This window comes from Salarias fasciatus, chromosome 2 (genome assembly GCF_902148845.1).
Source record: "Salarias fasciatus chromosome 2, fSalaFa1.1, whole genome shotgun sequence".
NCBI classification, from domain to species: Eukaryota; Metazoa; Chordata; class Actinopteri; order Blenniiformes; family Blenniidae; genus Salarias; species Salarias fasciatus.
The window spans coordinates 26,669,767-26,687,479 of NC_043746.1; the positions used below are offsets into that span (position 1 = coordinate 26,669,767).

A 17,713-nucleotide genomic window follows, 5' to 3' on the forward strand; every position below is an offset into this window, starting at 1 on the left:
GTCCTGAGATGGTCCAGCTGGGATCAGATCCGGCACCCTGACGCCCTGAATCACAGGAAGTTATGCACGAGATGGAGGAACAGATCAGACGCTTCTGGTCTGTGATGTTTGTGCAGGTGGAGTCTTGTTGGGATGAAGCTTTAATGAAAGAACAGCGCCCTCTGCTGGATCTCCGCCACACTGACAGCCAAAATCATCTCCGAAAACTTCTCAACAACAGAAACAGCAGGAACAGCAATATTAATAGCCATAATTTTAACAACAGGAATCAATCAGGACAACTAAATAAAAACAAACTCATGTTTTTTGTCCATAAACATTTATTTTCAAGTAGTTTAAGAAAAAATAGATTTTTTTTTAACATATTTTGTATTTTATATGACTTTTTATACAGTACTTTCTGTGCATTTAGAAAAACAAAGTCAACACAACATCAGTTAACGAGGCAGCAGAGCGACACGGTGTCAGAGAGCGTGGAGAACACAAAGGATGCAGGGAAATGTTCCAAGAAGAACCAAAACACACAAATACCAGTAAAAAAAAACAAACTGGATCGGATTGGTTAGATTAGAGGAGCTGGAGGCTTCTGGTTTAAAGGGAACTAGACTGGTTCTAACTGGGTTAAAACCGGTCCTACAGGAGAGCGAACTGATTCAGACTGGTTCTAAACTGGATTATAATCTGCTGAGAACTAGATTACACTAAACTGAACGGAAACAGATCGAAGCAACTAAATCAAAGAGCGACTCTAATGTAGATGAAGCTACTTTCAACTCAGTCGAAGAAGTTGAGTTTAAAGTTTAAAGTGAACTAGACCACAAGGAATACAAATTCAAAGTGGATCCGCTGGTTTAAGGTGCGTCAGCCGGGATCTGAGGCCGATATAAAGTAGGTGTGATGAGAAGACGTCAGATCCCATCGGAGCCACCTCAAACCAGGAGAGACCCAGAGCTCTATAACACGGTAAGAATCGCCCTACTGGCAGGGAAAGTGCTTCGGAACGCGGGGAGGAGTGGCTGCGGGAGACTTCGGGAAAACAACACGGGCTCGAACGACGACTCGGGAGTTTTACCAAGAAAAGTGCAAATAAAAGCCGAATGTGGAGGCGACGCAGAGCAGCTTGTTCTGAAGTCCACACCAACGCAGCTGAGTTACATTCAGAGAGGGCAGGGAGACGGGCGGGGTGGGGGGGGGTGAGGTGGGGGCAGACAGACTGATGGGGGGGGCTGCAGTGACTGACAGCAACGTCCTCTGAACTTGAACACATGCAAGCGCAGAACTTTGGCAACACGTCAGGCTGAAGGTGGAGAGGCGGCTGGAAAATACAGCAGACATCTTGTAGGCGATGTCACAGTGCGGACTGGGGGGCGGGGCTGGGCGGGGGGGCGGGGCCTGCTGGGGGTCACATGACATGTTTCTGGATGCCCGGGGTGAACTCCTTGGCGTTGGGGTTGAGATTGCTGTTCATCTGGTGGAGGAGAGGAGTGAAGTGTTGAGAAGAGAGACATAAAATCTCTGCAAACGCAAACTAAAGAAAGGCGGACCACGAAAAAACTAATTCATGAGAGTTGAGCTCAGAATCCACTCACCACGACGTCCCGGTCTGTGTCTGCGTGGACGTCTGCGTCCAGCACCAGCAGGCCGATCTGCTCCTGCAGCTGACTGACGGCGGCAGAGGGCAGGTCTCTGGACGGGATGAACCACTCCCACTGCTCCTCCTCCTCCAGCATCTCCTGGAAGCAGCGCTCGATGAACTCCTCCTCCCACAGCTCCTCCTCCACCTAAAAAAAAACACACACAGAGAACTGGGTCAACATCTGACCTGAATTCCAGCTTGAGGAGCCGCTTCAAACATCTTCCGGGATCAGTTTTCAGTCCCTGATCTGCAGACTGAACACAGTATTTTCCTCTTGACCAAGCAGAAAACAGCTGATTGACACAGCCGCTTCTCCATATTAATGAAAACTTCACAATCAGGGAGCCAAACAGTAAGCAGGCACTCCTTTTGCAAGGTTCTACAGAAACTATTACCACCAATTTAACTATATATCCTCATTTTATTTTGATCAAATTCACAGGCATGCATTTTATTTTCAGTGACATTATGTTTTTATTCCCATCTGCTGTGAAAACCAACAGAAACTGCTTAGTTTCACACTTAAATGATTAAATAATAGTCACTATTGTTATTGATTATGTGTTCATTCAAGGGATAATACAGTTTTCATTGTGTCTGAAATTAAAAACTATGCTTTCTCTTTGCTTATTGCACCACATCAAAAAAGTTTTTCATTTTTGAAATGAAACCTAAAATAAAGGCTTTATTCATCTACAAGAAAATTATACATGAAATTTACTCAACATTATTATTAGATTTTAAATCAGCTTCTGTGCCATTTTGCTGACATACAAACAACTCAGACCCAGACAAAAATGTGGATAAAATGAGTATTTTGTGTGCATTTGACTTTTTCTTGAAACACTGGGGGTTATCCATGTTGAAGATCAATGCAATTTGGAAGATGATCGATCACAAGGTTCACAAGTCAAAGGGCCATCTGAGGAAATAATTAAACTGTACTATATATTTGATCAATTTCATGCTAAACTCAGTCGGCCTCAAGAGTAGAATTTCACTTTCGGACTATTGGTGAAGTAAAATTCAGACTTCTTCCAAGTTGATTTTATAAATCTTAAATAGTGGAGTGAAACCTCATCATTTTCAGGAGGGATTTTATTTTAAACAGTAAAATAAAATTAGCATTTAAAATTACTATAACTATTAAAGATCTGTCAAAGTGTTACAGTCGATGTTGATGATTGTGAGCTTTAAAAACATCAAATATCCATGTCAAAAGGTCAGAATTGTGTGAGCTATTGGAGTCAAGTGTAAATAGAAGTCAAACACTTTTCTTAACTTTCAGTCTTAGTGAAGACTCTTGAAGTAAAACATCTTCATGAAGGATGTAGCTATAACTGTAGAGGTGTAAAGTGAGTTTTATTGTAAACCTGCTCCTGCTCAGCACCTCCTCCTGCTCCTCACCTGCCTGTTGAACTCCTCTTCGTTCTCCATCCACATGTACTCTGCGAACGGGTCCTCCTCGGAGATGAACTGGTTGCTCAGGATGACCTCGTTGCTGATCGTCATCTTGGGTGCGATGTTGCTGATGCTCGGGTCTTTCATCGCTCGGTCAGCCCTGTGTGGATGTGTGCAGGCCGGTCGGCGGCTCTGTTGGCGGGGACAGGGGGAGTGGGGGAGGCAGCAGGGGAAGACACAGTTACAGCCGCGGCTCTGATGATGGCCGCTGAAACACAACAATAGCAGGCAGCTAACGAGCGACGTTCATTTTTACAGAGTGTAACTGCGATATTACACGGACACAACAAGATAACAGTGACGGTACAGTCATCTGCAGGGAGAAAACGGTGTGTTTTTGGAGGAAAAAAAAACGAAACTGACCTGATTTCTTTGGTGAGGAAAAAGCAACTGGAACTGTGCAACTCTCCTGTAACAGTAATGGCCGCGCTGCCTCTGTTTGTTTACATCTCTGGCGTCACGCTCCAACTCGCTCACCATTGGATGAGCCTTGCTGGTGCGTTCAGGCAACACATTGCGATTTAGAAAGAATTGAATCGAAAAACGCATTTTGCTTTCACAATGAACAATTTGAAAGGCACAACAAGTACAAATATTTATGCACATGGGAAAAGCCACCAAAATTACACACTATCGCCACCTCAACATTTAATTTACGTTTTATGATTTCTTGTCCAAAATATTACGAGCATATCGTGGGTTTTGAAGGCATCACTGTAGTCCAAACAGATGACCGAGATGACCCACCTCTTCCATGAACTTTCTGACTAAGCTCATATCTATATAGATTTATGTGACTGTCTAGACATTACTTGCTTGTATGACTCATAAACTTACAGTATACTCTTGTATTTGAGTTCGCGAGTGTCACACTGAACGCAAAATATCACAAACAACAACCGTGATTAAATCTCGCGATAACTTTGTATTCACGTCTTGTTGATAAGGCTGTCGCGATACTTCCGTATTCACGTCTCGTTGAGTCGTGGTAGCTCGCTCGCTACGCATTTTTTAGAGTTACGGTAAGACTATTTAGAGTTTTAGACATGATCTTTTGATTGAACGTGCCAAGAAACTAAAAATACTTGTTTTATACACATTAGAGAAGCATAGCATTAAAATGCCGTTCGACATATTGCTTTTGCATGCAGCATGAATGCACTTAGCAGACCATGCTAGCTATGTTAGCCTTGGTGTTTCTGCCGTTGTGCTCTTTAGAATACGATTACCTGGGATTTAATTTTTAATTTGACACCTCCGTTATTGATGTTACAGAAAAGTCTCTATGGCATATTTTAAACGTAGATGTTATGAGCCAATTCTTCGGTGGATCATCTCTCAATGACAATTCGAGGCGATGTGTCCATGAAACGTGTTGGATTTTGTCACTTACCCCCGTAAACCCCTTTGAATCAATCAGTCAAGATTTGACTAATTACAGTTGGGGTACATGAAAACATAAACACACAAAGGAAAGGCTTATTAACGTTAAATTATTGCGAAGAAGCTTTTTGACGATTGAAGTTGAAGCTATAATCCTAGCATGTTACCATTTTCAGAAGGTCTCTCTTTTCCCTGAAACATCACTTCTAAATCAAACCAACCAGTTTGGTTGCAGTTTTCCTTTTACTCAGTGTTTTCACTTCTTTGAGTCTTTATGACACTAAAGATTGAGTTCAGTAGATGATGGGTATGATCTCCAGTTCCCACTGTCTCGCCTCCTCGATGAGAATTTCTCTGTGTTCATGTTCTTCCTCCTTGTCTCAGGTAGACTCTGAGCCTCTCTCGTCTTTTAACCCTCTTTAATCCTCTGCAGCATCACATGTGCTCAGCTGGCTCTCAGTGAATCACAGTCTTGTTCTCGGCTCTGGGCCTGGCTGGCTCCTGATTGTTTGAAGCTTGTTTCTACCTCATTGTGTTTTAACAGAAATCAGAAGAGGAGCTTCCCATCACTTCACTTTGACCTCATTCAGTGACATTGACTTTCCGGATCCTTACGCACCAGCTTCCTTGTTTTTTTGTCTTGGCGTGTTGAAGCCGGTGAGCCGCTCCACTTCGACATGTCTCAGAAGTCACAGTCGGACGGCGGTCAGAAACACTTTGCTGTGGGCCAGGGCCTCCTGGCCGCGGCAGAGACCTTGAACTTCAGCATGAAGGACCAGCATCCGGGTCGGCAGATGGGGGGCATGGGTTCAGGGATGGGGGTGGGCGGAGGCGGCGGCGTGGATGGGCATAACACCAAAGGCCTGATGTCTCCACGTGGTGGCGGAGGAAATCTTGGCAGCACCATGAAGCTGTTTGCCAGTTTGGGGCTGTCGCCCTCTGACCTGGACGCTCTGGCTGAGATTCCCGAGGAGGACATCAGTGTGGAGACTCTGCCGCACATCCTCATGCAGCTCAAGCGGCGCAAGGCTGACTCGGGCGACCGGCGGGCGGCCTCCATGTCCTCTGATGTTGCGTATCAAGGAGGACGGGACAGCTGGGATGAGGGGCAGGGAGGGAGGATGGGCTCTTCTTCGATGGGTCAGGGTTCATCTCGGGCCGCACCGTCCACAGACTTTGGGTTCAGTTCCATGCAGAACGTCTCGCCCGGCCGCGGCTACGGCATGAATTATAGCGCCGGTGGTGACGGGAGCAGAGAGCGGTTGTATTCTGGCCTTTCCCGCCAAGACTCCTACGGCGGGCTTGGCATGGGGCCGTCGCAGTCCAACTCCGTCTTTATGCAGAGGAGGAAAGGCTCGCCGTCCAACGGAAAAGTCCAAGACTTCTTGGGAGTCTCACCCACCATGTTCCCCCATGTGTGCTCTCTTTGTGACTTTGACGTTCATTCCATCATGGTGAGTACGTCCAGCCTCCTTCCTCTGTTCCTTCTGGGACTAACTGTAAATGTTTGAGTTCAGACTCTCAGCTCCAGCCTTCAGTCAGGTGCTGAGCGTTTGCTTCACGTAGTGTTCTCGTTGTAGTTGCCTCCCAGCGTCAGTCGAATCTTTCTGTTCCTAGTGCAACACGCCCATTTCTTCAAGAGGTTTCATTCAGCCAAGTGTCTAATGAGTTGGCTCATGGACGATTAATCGGCGCATGTGGTGACACACACCTCTTCATTCTTTTGGAAACATTGGCTTCATCTTCTCACGTTCATAAACAAACCCTCTCTCTGGCCAATCAAAAGACGTTCGACCCAAATCACGGCCAACAAGTACAGAATCTGTTTCACACAGATGTCCTTCATGTTTATTAAAGCCTGTTTTCTTCCAAAATCCTTCAAATATAAGAGGAAAAGCATCAGTCCACTTGTGAAACGTCATCTTGTGAATATTAATATTATTACATAAGTAAATGTAATAGTTTTTCTCAATTATTTCTACTTTCAGAACATGTCAGCCACTGTGCATTCTGAGGTTTTTTTTTAATGTTTATCATCTTTTGATTTTTAAGAATAAGAATAAAGTTGAAAAGGCTTCAGATATCGTAGTTTAGCATTTATAAACATACAATGTGGATGTTTAGCTGTGTTTTCAGATGTAATTTAAAATGTTCCACAGCTTTCAATCCAGAGATATAATCTCTCCAGAGTCCTGGTCCAACCTCAGGTTCTCCTCCCCATCATGAGTACTGTTAACATCCTTCAAGTTTTTCACAAATTCAGAGTAACTGCAGAAAAGTGCTCCTCAGTGTCAGTGAGTTTGAAGCAGAATAAGAGCACTCATTTAATTCAGTGCACCTGTTTAGAGGTTCTGTGCTGAAAGAACATTTCTCAGGTGGATCATGGTGTTTTTCATCCTGTTGAAGCCCCTGAATGAAGGTCAAGACTGAGCACGACACACCACCGGAACGTTAAATGTAGATATAAAGAATATTTTGTTTTCCCATTGACTACAAAATTAAAAGTTTAATATAAAATACTACCTAATTCTGTGGAACTGGCTTCTTCCATCCACATGACTGACTTGTGCACAGATATTTCCTGAAGGAATAAATTTTAATTTGAGGCAGCTGGGAGACGGCGGCGGTTCTAATGGAGACTGGAAAATGATTTAACTTCTCCAGACGAACACATTTGAAATGGAGTCATATTCACTGCGTTTTTTTTTTTTTTTAATGAGAGAGGAACCAAGGTGATGTTTATTTGAATGCCTTGGAGAAAAGTGCTCTGATCACTCTGGTACAGTGTAGAATTAAAGCTAAAACTTGTTTAAATCTCAAACACACACAAGATGTGAGGAGGAATTTCCAGTAGCATGGAACTCACCATGATCCATCAGAGCAGAGCGACTCCCAGCCTCTCCAGGTCCTCAGTCTTCACTCTGAGCTGCAGCCCCGGCGCCTGCGTGCTCAACGGGTTAATAATTGGACGAATGGAGGCTTAAGCAGCCGGTGGAGTAACTCTGCTTCCTGTTTGCACCTGTAGGAGTGGAACCAGCACGCTAACGGACTCCGACATGCAGAGAACAGGCGGATGCTGCTGGAGATGTACGTCTGGTAACACGCGTTCAGATTCGTCTGGCAGAGCGCCGGACTCCTCTGTAACTGTGTGAATGTGTTGGCAGGTATCCGGAGTGGGACCCCGGCATGTCGTCAGGCAGAGGGTAAGATGGGAGTCTGTTTCTACTGCAGCATTCATGCAGAACAGAGCAGAGTAGATTTATATCAACTGGAGCTCATCATATGGTTAAATAAACCGGTGGAAAACCCATTTTTGCTTTTTTGTTTTTGAGATGGTTCGCATTTACACGGCAACATTTTGAAAAATGATTTCTGTTTACATGGAAACATTAGAAAAAGTTACCTGTTCAGATTCTCAGAGCACGGATGCCGTGCAGCCAGACACCCAAAATGTTGAGAAAATTCTGTCTTCACTTGAAAACGTCGTGTAAATGACGATATGTTGGGGAGCCACAGAGGTCGACTGGAAATAGTCATGCCAAATTTGAAGCTGTGTATTGTTTGTGTGTGTGGTTCCAAGGAGGACTTTACTCTCCAGTCAGTCAGCAGCGTTCAGGTGGTCGTCCGGGTTAAAGGTCACACGACTGTAAATGAACCACAGACGGACAGATAAGAGAAAAAGGCTGCGTTCACACTTCAGGTTTGACCCCGCTGCAGTGCAACGTGGGGGGAAGAAATGTTCTTCCTGAAGAGATGTGCAGAGATCGTTTTGCTCCACGTTATTAGTAAAAGTAACCATGTATTGTTTTTATGCCTTTCAGTCTACTGCTAGAAATGCCAGCGTAAGCAGAAAGAACGTTTTATCTCGAGCAGTGATGCCAAACATGAAGTCTGTGGGCCAGAACCGGCCTGCAAGACGCTCTGATCCGGCCCACCAAACCATAAAGCAAATTGGAAAAACTTTTTTTTTTTTTTTTTTTGTAAGCAAATATCAAAGCACCGAGACCCGATGTGAGGAACTAGCATCAGCCTCAAAGTCGTGCTGTGAGGATGAGTTTGTCAAAACACAACAGAATGTTACATTAAGTTGGAGATTATGTTGAGATTGTTGTCATTCTCGGTAGTATTGGTTTGTTTTTGTGAAAAATTCTACATTTTCCTTGCGTATATCTGCTCTAGAGTCTGAAACAGTTCTTGCTCTTCTGTTTGGTCAGAGGGTCTGTTCTCACGTCTGCTGTGTTTCCTCCGCAGCCGCGGTGTCTTGAACACGCCCAACATGTCCGCCGGACTGCTCGGAGCCGCTCCCATGTCTGCAGGGGGCGCCGGAGGGATGTCCTCCAGCTGGGGTGAGAAGCAGAGCACCGTCGGTCATTTTCACTACACACACACACAATTTCAGGTGGGGTGTCTGACATGCGGCCCGTGGACTGCCACACAGTCCTCTCCGGTCCACTGTGTGGTCGTCCGGCAAAGAAGATGGAATAAAAATACTGTTTTTATCAGTTATCTGTCGATTTGTGCTGCTCAGTTTGAACTCCTGATTGATGCTTCACACTGAAACTAATGAAGAGAGAAACGCTCACCACCATAACCGTGTGTGTGTGTCTGTGTGTGTGTTTTGTGCGCAGGAGGCGGCCCTGGTGTTTCAGGACAGGACCTGTCGGGACAGACAAAGGTTAGTTTAATGATTCGTCACCTTTCATGCTGTAAACGACAAATGGGTTTCTTCTACGCTGTGTGAATAGAACAGAAATTAATCAACAAAAGGATTATGTTTATGGAAGTAAGTTGGTCTCAGTGAAATGTTTAGAAAAATGGCTAAATATGAAAATTTGAGAATATAATGATCCTCATTTTGGACGAGCTGTGAAAGGGTGTGTGTGTGTGTGTGTTCTTCCAGCTGAGAGGCCGGGTGGTGGTGGTGAAATACGACCGGAAGCCCCTCAGCAACAACACGCTGTTCGCCTACACCAAGCCGTTCGGACGCCTGCAGGAGCACCTGGTCCTCAAGAACAAGGTGAGAACGCGGAGCCGCTCCGTCAGGCCGGGGGAGGAGGTGGCGGCGGCGGCGGGATCAACGGCTCTCGTCTCCTCCAGGCCTTCCTTGAGATGAGCAGCCACGAGGAAGCCATGGACATGGTCAACTACTACCAGCAGAATCAGGCCAGTCTGTACGGAAAACCTCTCAACTTCTACCTGAGCAAGAGGCTGCTGGTGATCGAGGTACCAGCATCTTCATCATCATCGCCATCATCATCCTCAGCCTGTGTTCTGACCGTCCGCCACCTGAAACTCTGCGTTCGGCCCCCAGAAAGACGAGCGCGCCTCGGAGCGCTCGATGGACAGACCCGTGGACCGCGGCATGGACAGGCCCATGAGGAACATGAAGAGCCACGACAGCAAGGTGGTGTTCTTCTCCAACCTGCCGCGGGACGACGGGGAGAAGATGGAGCTGCTGACGGTCGCCGGGCGCTTCGGCTCCGTGGACAAACACCTCTTCCTGACCGACAAGGCGAGTCCAGAACCCGGGACGGCCCGGCTGATGTGAAGACCTGCAGAGCGCCCTGTTCAGTGTGTGTGTGTGTGTGTGTGTCTGCAGGCGTTTGTCCAGCTGGGGACGGTGGAGGACGCCGAGATGCTGGTCAAGTACTACAGCGTGAATCCGCTCACCATCAAAGGACGATCGATCCGCCTCAACATCTGCACCAAGTACAAAACTCTGAAGTGAGTCCGCCGGCAGCCGGCCGGTTCCTGAAGCTGAATTAGCTGAAATATAGAAGAACCTTTCATAATCTGTGGATGGAATGTTGTTTTGTGATTTCAGTATTTTTTCGAATAAGTTCTTTGCTGGGAAGTCGAGTAAATAAACAGGAATACGAGTGAGGAGGAGGCTGACGCTTGACTGTGTGTTTCAGTATAAAGTGGAAGCAGGGGGCTTCAGGAGACGCTCAGCAGCAGCGGGGCGGCAGAGGAAACACTGCCGCCTCCTCCAGAGCCAGGAGCTCCTCTGAACACAGAACCTCCAGGTCGTCCTCCAGCTCCCGGACCAGAGAGGACGACAAGAAGGAGAAGAGCGAGGAGAAGTCTTCGTCCGTGGCGGACAAGGACGAGGAGGACGAGGAGGAGGAGGAGGTGTCGGGGGTGGTGCAGGGGGGCGAGGATGAAGGAGCAGAGGAGGCGGAGGAAGACGACCACGGCACCGACGGAGGCGACGCTGGGGGGGCGGAGTCAGGGAAGGAGGAGGAGCCGTCTGGAGAGCAGGAGGAGCAGGTGGTTCTCCTGGAATCTATCTCATCACGGTCTGGACGCTCCCCTCACGAAGCTGTAACTCTGACGTCTGTCTCCTCCCGCTCGCTCGCTCGCAGGCCCCCGACGGCGCTCCTGAAAATGTGGGCGGGGCCGAGACTAAGGAGGAGGTGGAGCCTGAGTCCACGGAGGCCGCGGCTTCGACTGACGAGCAGGAGAAGAAACAGGAAGCCAACGCAGAAGCTGCAGAGAGCTCAGAGCCGGCAGACGGAGACGGGTCGGATCACCCGGTGAGTGTCTGGAGGGGGCGTGTCTCTGGAGGGGCGTGTCCTCGGAGGGGGCGTGTCTCTGGAGGGGCGTGTCTCTGGAGGGGCGTGTCCTCGGAGGGGGCGTGTCTCTTTGAGTGGCTCCTCTGACAATCTAGAAACTGGATGAAAATGAGGTTTAACAGTTTTTCTACAGGAATGTTAAAGAACCAGGTAAAAACTAGTTTTCCAGTATTTCCAAACTTTACACTTCATGTTATAAAAATGTTCCTACTTTTTCCTCACACTCAGAACTTTGAAAGGGTTTAACGGTGTGACAGTATTTTGCCTGTTTTTGTGCTTCTGGCTCCAGTAGCTTCAGGTCTTTCCTGCTGGTTTTATCTCCCTGGGCTGAATCATGAGGCGAAGCTGTGACGTTGAGTTATCTCCACCTGTCCGCAGTTTGACGAGGACTTCATGGAGAACATGGAGGACTTTGTAACGCTGGACGAACTGGGCGAAGAGGAGGAGGAAGTGGAGGACGACGACTCCATCGGTACCGGATCATCTTCCTCCTCACCACATCACCGTACTTCAAGAGCATTTTAAACACTGAAATAATTCTTTCTGTTTTCCTCTGCAGACCAGACAAAGCGAGGCGTACGTATCCACACACTCTGGACGGTTCAGAACAATGAAACGATCCCTCAGTGTGGTTGAACGGAGCTGCTGGTGCTCTTCCTCTCAGGGTATGAGGGTGGTCAATATCGTGGGCTTCAGACGAGGCTACAACTTCCTCAACGAGCTGCTGGGCCTCGCCAGGCCTTTTGGGAAGGTGATCCGACACCTGGTGCTGGACCTCCGGCCTGAGGTACTGCCCGAGGCCGCTGAGCCAGTGGAGCTGCAGAGCCGAGACCGCCATCACCGCAGCTCCTCTTCCTCTTCCTCTTCCTCTCCTCCAGGCCTTCATTCAGTTCGCCACTGAGGACGAAGCTCGGGCCATGGCCAAGTTTTACAACAGCAACGTGACAGCGTCGGTGTGCGGCCGGCCGGTGAGGGTCAGCCACTCCATGAGCTACCCCACCATCCAGGTGGGTCAGAGGTCCAGTCCCTGCTGCTCCTCCAGGGAACTTCACCCGCTGCTCCTGAAGTTACTCGAAGTTCTACTCCAGAGATGAAATCCAAGCTGTCCTCTCGGTCCTCCTCCTCAGTGTGGATCCAGTCGAGTCGTGTACATCGGACAGATCCCCAGCAGCAAATACTCGGACGAGTCCGTCCTGAAGCTGGCCAAGCCGTTCGGGAAGATCCGCAAGTATTTCCTGAACCGGATGAGGAAAGAGGTAAAGCCGGCGGGGAAGAACGGCGTTCGTAAAGTCCTTCAGATTAAAGCTGTGACGGGACCCAGATAAACGCGCGTGTGTGTGTGTGTTAACAGTGTTTCATCGAGATGTACAACGCGGAGGACGCAGAAAAGATGGCGGAGGAGTACAAGGCAAAGCCGCCGCGGTTCAACGGGAAGCGTCTGACGATCTACGTGAGCAGGAAGTACCGACAGCTGAAGCACGGGTCCGTCTCCGCCTCGAGCCGAAAACTGAACAGGAGACGCTTTAATTACTGCAGCGTTTCCTCAGACCGGTGCTTTTCTGTTCAGCCATCAGCGTCCGGTCAGCCCCAAGAGGGAGAAGAGCGCAACGCCCGAGAGGACCAGCGAGGAGCCGCCAACCAAGAAGCTCAAAGAGGAGAAACCAGAGCAGGAGGAGGAGGAGAAGCAGCAGGATGAGCAGCCACAGCAGCAGCAGCAGGAGGAGCAGCAGCAGCAACAGGAGCAGCAGGAGGAACAACAGCAGGAGCAGCGGCAGGAGGCTGAAGTGAGCGGCGAAGAGAAGACGGAGGAACCTTCAGCAGAGCAAGTTCCAACTGTGACGAAGATCAGCTGCAAGGAGGTGAAGAGCTGCGACCATCTGATCATTTTTATTTTATTTTTTTTTTTTGTGCTGTTAGAAACAATTTTTAGTCCCGAGGACGTCAGTTTGTCATACTGTGTGCTGCTTCCTGCTGCAGGAGCCCGAGGAGCAGATGGAGATCGGTCAGAACGGGCAGACTGAAGCCCCGCCCCCTGCGCCGGCAGCCGAGGTCAAACCCAGCACAGCGTCGCTGCCGCTGCCGCCGTTCGACCCCGAAAGCCCCATTGGTGAGGAGACACACGGAGGACAGATCAGTCTAACAGAGCCACATGTGTTAAAGTGTGTGTGTGTGTGTGTGTCTTTCCAGGGGTGGAATATGTGAAGATGGGTTATTACTGCCGTGTCTGTTTCCTGTTTTACTCCAACGAAGAAACGGCGAAGAAAACTCACTGCAGCAGCCAAGGACACTACGACAAGCTGAAGGTGAGACAGAGCCCTGCCTACCCACTCCAACCCTGCCCAGAGTAAGCTCCACCCACCCAGAGGAGGAGCAAATCTGCTTTGTCTTAAACTAAATAATTAATTAAATAATGGGTTTGGATCAGGGAGGGTTTATTTGAAGGTTGATCTAATTTAAAAGAATATCTTATAAAATTAAAGCCGCAAGCGGCATTGATCGGGACCAAGCCTCCCTGCCGGCCCGCGACTGAGACGTCCACCCACTAACATGCAAGTTGTTAGCATCTCCCATCCACTAACATGTAGCTGTTAGCGTCTGTCATCCATTAACATGGAGTTGTTAGCATCTCCCATCCACTAACAGAGGTGTTAGCATGTCCAATCAACTAACATGGAATTATTTGCTTGTCCCATCCACTAACATGTAGCTGTTAGCATCTGTCATCCACTAACATGTAGCTGTTAGCATCTGTCATCCACTAACATGTAGCTGTTAGCATCTGTCATCCACTAACATGCAGCTGTTAGCAACTCCAATCCAATAACATGGAGCTGTTAGCATCTCCCATCCACTAACATGTAGCTGTTAGCATCTGTCATCCACTAACATGGAGCTGTTAGCATCTCCCATCCCCTAACATGTAGCTGTTAGCATCTACCACCCACTAACATGCAGCTGTTAGCAACTCCAATCCAATAACATGGAGCTCTTAGCATGTCCCATCCACTAACATGTAGCTGTTAGCATCTGTCATCCATTAACATAGAGTTGTTAGCATCTCCGATCCACTAACATGGAGTTTTTAGCATCTCCCATCCACTAACATAGAGTTGCTAGCATCTGTCATCCATAAACATGGACTTGTTAGCATCTGTCACCAACTAACATACAGCTGTTAGCAACTCCAATCCAATAACATGGAGCTGTTAGCATGTCCCATCCACTAACATGTAGCTGTTGGCATCTGTCATCCACTAACATGGAGTTGTTAGCATCTGTCATCCACTAACATGGAGTTGTTAGCATCTCCCATCCACTAACATGGAGCTGTTAGCTTCTCCCATCTGCTTTTGAGAGTCACTGGCTGTGTTCGAAACCGCATACTGTCTACTACATCCTTACATACTCATACTATCCATCCTGCATCCTGCTTACTCAGTCCATCAAACAGTATGCGAAGCGTTTACACTACAGCATACTACATAATAACCCACAATGCATTGCACTTCTTCCATGAGCAGAAATCGATCTGCTAAAGCTGATTTCGCTTTAGCTCTAAACTCGTCAAATGTATAACTTCATCGAGATTTTTTTTAAAATTAGGCGACAAAGTGGTGGTTTAGAGCCCGAGTGTGTCGTTTATTTGTCCGAATATCAGCCGTTTAGGATTTTGTTCGGACGAATTCGGCGAAATTCAAGCCAGCCGCAGTGAGCAACGCACTTCCGGTTATTTTCACCAAAATAAACCACCCCTTTCCCTTTCTCATGCAAAACAACCTCAGTGATAAATCTGTGCTTTTACTTTGAAAACAAGAAGGCAATCTTTCAGCAATATATCTCGCTTAACATCGCCGTTTGGACCGGTGTCCCGTTAACGGACCACTTATTATGCCAATTATGATGCTTTACCGACGGAGAGTTTTTTCGGCTCTTCAACAAAGATCGGCTCGCCGTCTTCAGTACATCATGGTCGCTTTCAGCATGGACTTGTTCTCAGATGTACGGTTTTTTTTTTTGTTTTTTTGTTTTTTGTTTTTACTATTTTTAATCATTGTCAATCCAATCAAAAATCTCGTAACATAACATACCTACGAGCACAAACAATGGAGGGAAGGTTAAATCTAGAACCATACTCAGCTTGCTAAATGTACATCATGAAGAAACAGTCATTGTGAACTGAATAAAGTTTATTCAAATGTCCGTCGCGTTGCATCTTGGGCAATTTCAGTATGAGTAGTGAACACACGATGTATACTCAACATTTCTGGCGAATGCAGTATGCATCCGGGAACTTCTCGCATACTCAAAATCGCATACTGCCAGTGTAAACACACTGCATACTCAATAAGTTAGTATGAGTAGTACGTAAGTATGCGGTTTCGAACACAGCCACTGAATGAAGGCACTGAGTGTCAGAGTTTGATTGACAGCTGCTGTCAGCTGTGTAACTGCACCATATGCCCATATATGGTAATGTGAGTTAGAGTGGAGAGAGGAGAAAATAAAAGTTTCTGTTTGGGAAACAACTGCTCCTTGTTCCTTTCCTGTTTGGCAAAACTGAACAAAAAATATCACGTTTGATAGGAAAATTCGTTGTCTTTCAGTTGGTGAGGCTTTCAGAGCAGTCACACTTTTAGTTTGGACCGTAGAGGCCTCAGTTTGTGAGAAGCGCGAGATTTTTCCCCATCCGGCTCCATTATAACTGAGAGCAAAAAAAATGCAGAGCGCACACCTTTTCATACCTGTGAAAACATACATATAACATGAAATTACCCCCACTTATTTAACATCATCTTGTTGGGGAGAACCTGGTGAGGCTTCACGTGTGCTCGGTTTGTTGATAGGAGTCACGGTATAGCCACAATTTCCAGTTGTTCGAGGTGCTGAAAAAGGCGACTTTTTTCTTTTTTTCCCCATTATAACGGATGAGGGCTGGAGCAAGGCAGGATTTCAGACTTCCAACTTTGAGCACTAATAAAATCCACACCGTAAGGCTTTTGACAAAGTTGTTCAAAATTTTTGTAGAGAAATTTGTCCTGTTTCACGTCACGTGACTCTTATGTCTGTACGACAAACGGTCTCGGAGGAGAGAATTTTTTCGTGAGGAGTGATTTTGAGCAAAATTTCACTTTGAAAGGGAAATAGCGGACTTCCTGTTGGATTTAGGTCAGGGGTGTCAGCGCGTGAAATGTAGATCTTGATGAGACGAACGCGTGAGTGTTGATTTGATCTCCCTACGAAATTCCTGCGGGCCGTAGCGACTGTTTTAGACGTTTTTTGGGATATAGGTGGCGCTAGAGAGCCGATGGTTTTCATTTTTGTATTTTATAAAATTTTTCGCCGGTCACGATGTGCGTGCCAAATTTGGTGAGTTTTCGTGCATGTTTAGGGGGTCAAATTCGCGTTTATTTGGGTGTTAGTATAATAATAGAGAACGACGACAATAAACGCCCTCTGGGCATGGTGGCCTGCGGCCCGGAGGGCTTGGTCCCTAATATTAAAGCATTGTGGGTTGTGAAGAATCTGCTGCAGGTGAATGTTCCAGGTCAGTACTGAAGCTGGTTTTCAGCTGGCCTAAGAGCTTTGTGGAGCTGAAGTGACGACGGTTATCTCCTACCAGAGCACATCTTTGAATCCAGTTGTTCCATCCTGTTTCAGAAACATCTGGAGAAGGAGCAGAACAAACCAGAGAAGAAGAAGCTGAAGAAGACGACGACTTCCTGAAGAACAACCACTTTGTATTTTGTTGAAATTGAAATGATAGTTTTTTTTTTTTTTAAACTCACTTATCTTTTTTGTGTTTTAACCCGATTTCCAGGAACCAGACTTTGAACCAGTCTTTTTCACCTGTAATGTGCTCGTCGTTTGGTGAAAGCATCAATTTGACTGTTTGGATGTAAAACTTCACATCGTTAACAAAAACGAAAATCATGCATCGAAGTTTGTCAATGAGTGGTTCATCTTTCAAAGTGCACATTTCAGTCTAGATACACGGATTTCTGGATTTACAGTCTTTGCTCCAGGCTTGAATTCTGATCACAGCACGACTCTCAAAACGTTTGCTTCATTTGGGTTCCCGGTGAAATTCATAGAAAACATAAAAAGTGCATGTTCTGCTGATACTCTATCATGAAAATAGAACTATGCAGCGCTGGTTTCCTCATCTCAAACATATTGAAATAAAAGCCGCATCTCAATAACTTGTCATGTGACCTTTAGCACCATGAAGCCAGAATCAAATGGGAATTGGTTTATTCTGAATTAAGTAATTCAGAATTCTATTCATGCCGGTTGTGTTTACATGGGAAAAACGAAGGATTAAGTCTGTAAAGGGTTCTGATTGGACAGGGGATGTACTGATGTCTCCCGGAAGTAAACGTTTCTCTCTTCTTCTCGATTAACTTTGACGCTACAACTTCGAAAATGTCTCCGTTAAGCACCCGTCCATCCGCTCGTTTCATTTGTATGTTTACATGGGAGTTTTTATTCCTCTATAAGTCCAAATAAAGGCTAATTTCGCTCTAAAATAACCGTGTAAATGCCTGAAAACTTTATTCGGATTTAAGTTTAAATAGTCCGGCGGGTTTATTCTCCCTCGGAAGCGGAATTATGTGCTAATTAGGCGAGACTTTATTCGGGTCGTTCTGCGCATGCTCCA

The 17,713-nt window shown here is 46.7% G+C and overlaps 2 protein-coding genes across 3 annotated transcripts; one reads left to right on the plus strand and one right to left on the minus strand.

Moving 5' to 3' along the window:
* Positions 1–360: 360 nt before the first annotated feature.
* On the minus strand, positions 361–3,535 carry LOC115406373 (polyadenylate-binding protein-interacting protein 2-like). The gene is made up of 4 exons (XM_030116363.1): positions 3,461–3,535; positions 3,044–3,229; positions 1,590–1,781; positions 361–1,468 (listed from the first exon to the last, which is right to left on the minus strand). Exons 2-4 carry the CDS (start codon positions 3,182–3,184, stop codon positions 1,403–1,405), a joined length of 399 nt encoding a protein of 132 aa, XP_029972223.1. The 5' UTR covers positions 3,185–3,229; positions 3,461–3,535; the 3' UTR covers positions 361–1,402.
* A 533-nt stretch (positions 3,536–4,068) lies between these two features.
* On the plus strand, positions 4,069–16,990 carry matr3l1.2 (matrin 3-like 1.2). 2 transcript variants are annotated; one of them, XM_030106489.1, is made up of 22 exons: positions 4,069–4,119; positions 5,025–5,934; positions 7,506–7,567; positions 7,645–7,683; positions 8,732–8,826; positions 9,109–9,155; positions 9,381–9,497; positions 9,578–9,703; positions 9,792–9,992; positions 10,080–10,204; positions 10,396–10,750; positions 10,846–11,016; positions 11,434–11,527; positions 11,615–11,631; positions 11,720–11,842; positions 11,934–12,062; positions 12,183–12,311; positions 12,407–12,537; positions 12,623–12,914; positions 13,033–13,162; positions 13,243–13,358; positions 16,714–16,990. In XM_030106489.1, exons 2-22 carry the CDS (start codon positions 5,158–5,160, stop codon positions 16,777–16,779), a joined length of 3,342 nt encoding a protein of 1,113 aa, XP_029962349.1. In that variant the 5' UTR covers positions 4,069–4,119; positions 5,025–5,157; the 3' UTR covers positions 16,780–16,990. The 2 variants fall into 2 exon arrangements, with proteins under 2 accessions (XP_029962349.1, XP_029962357.1); XM_030106497.1 differs by lacking the exon at positions 4,069–4,119 and having other exon boundaries at positions 4,215–5,934.
* The last annotated feature ends 723 nt before the right edge of the window (positions 16,991–17,713 follow it).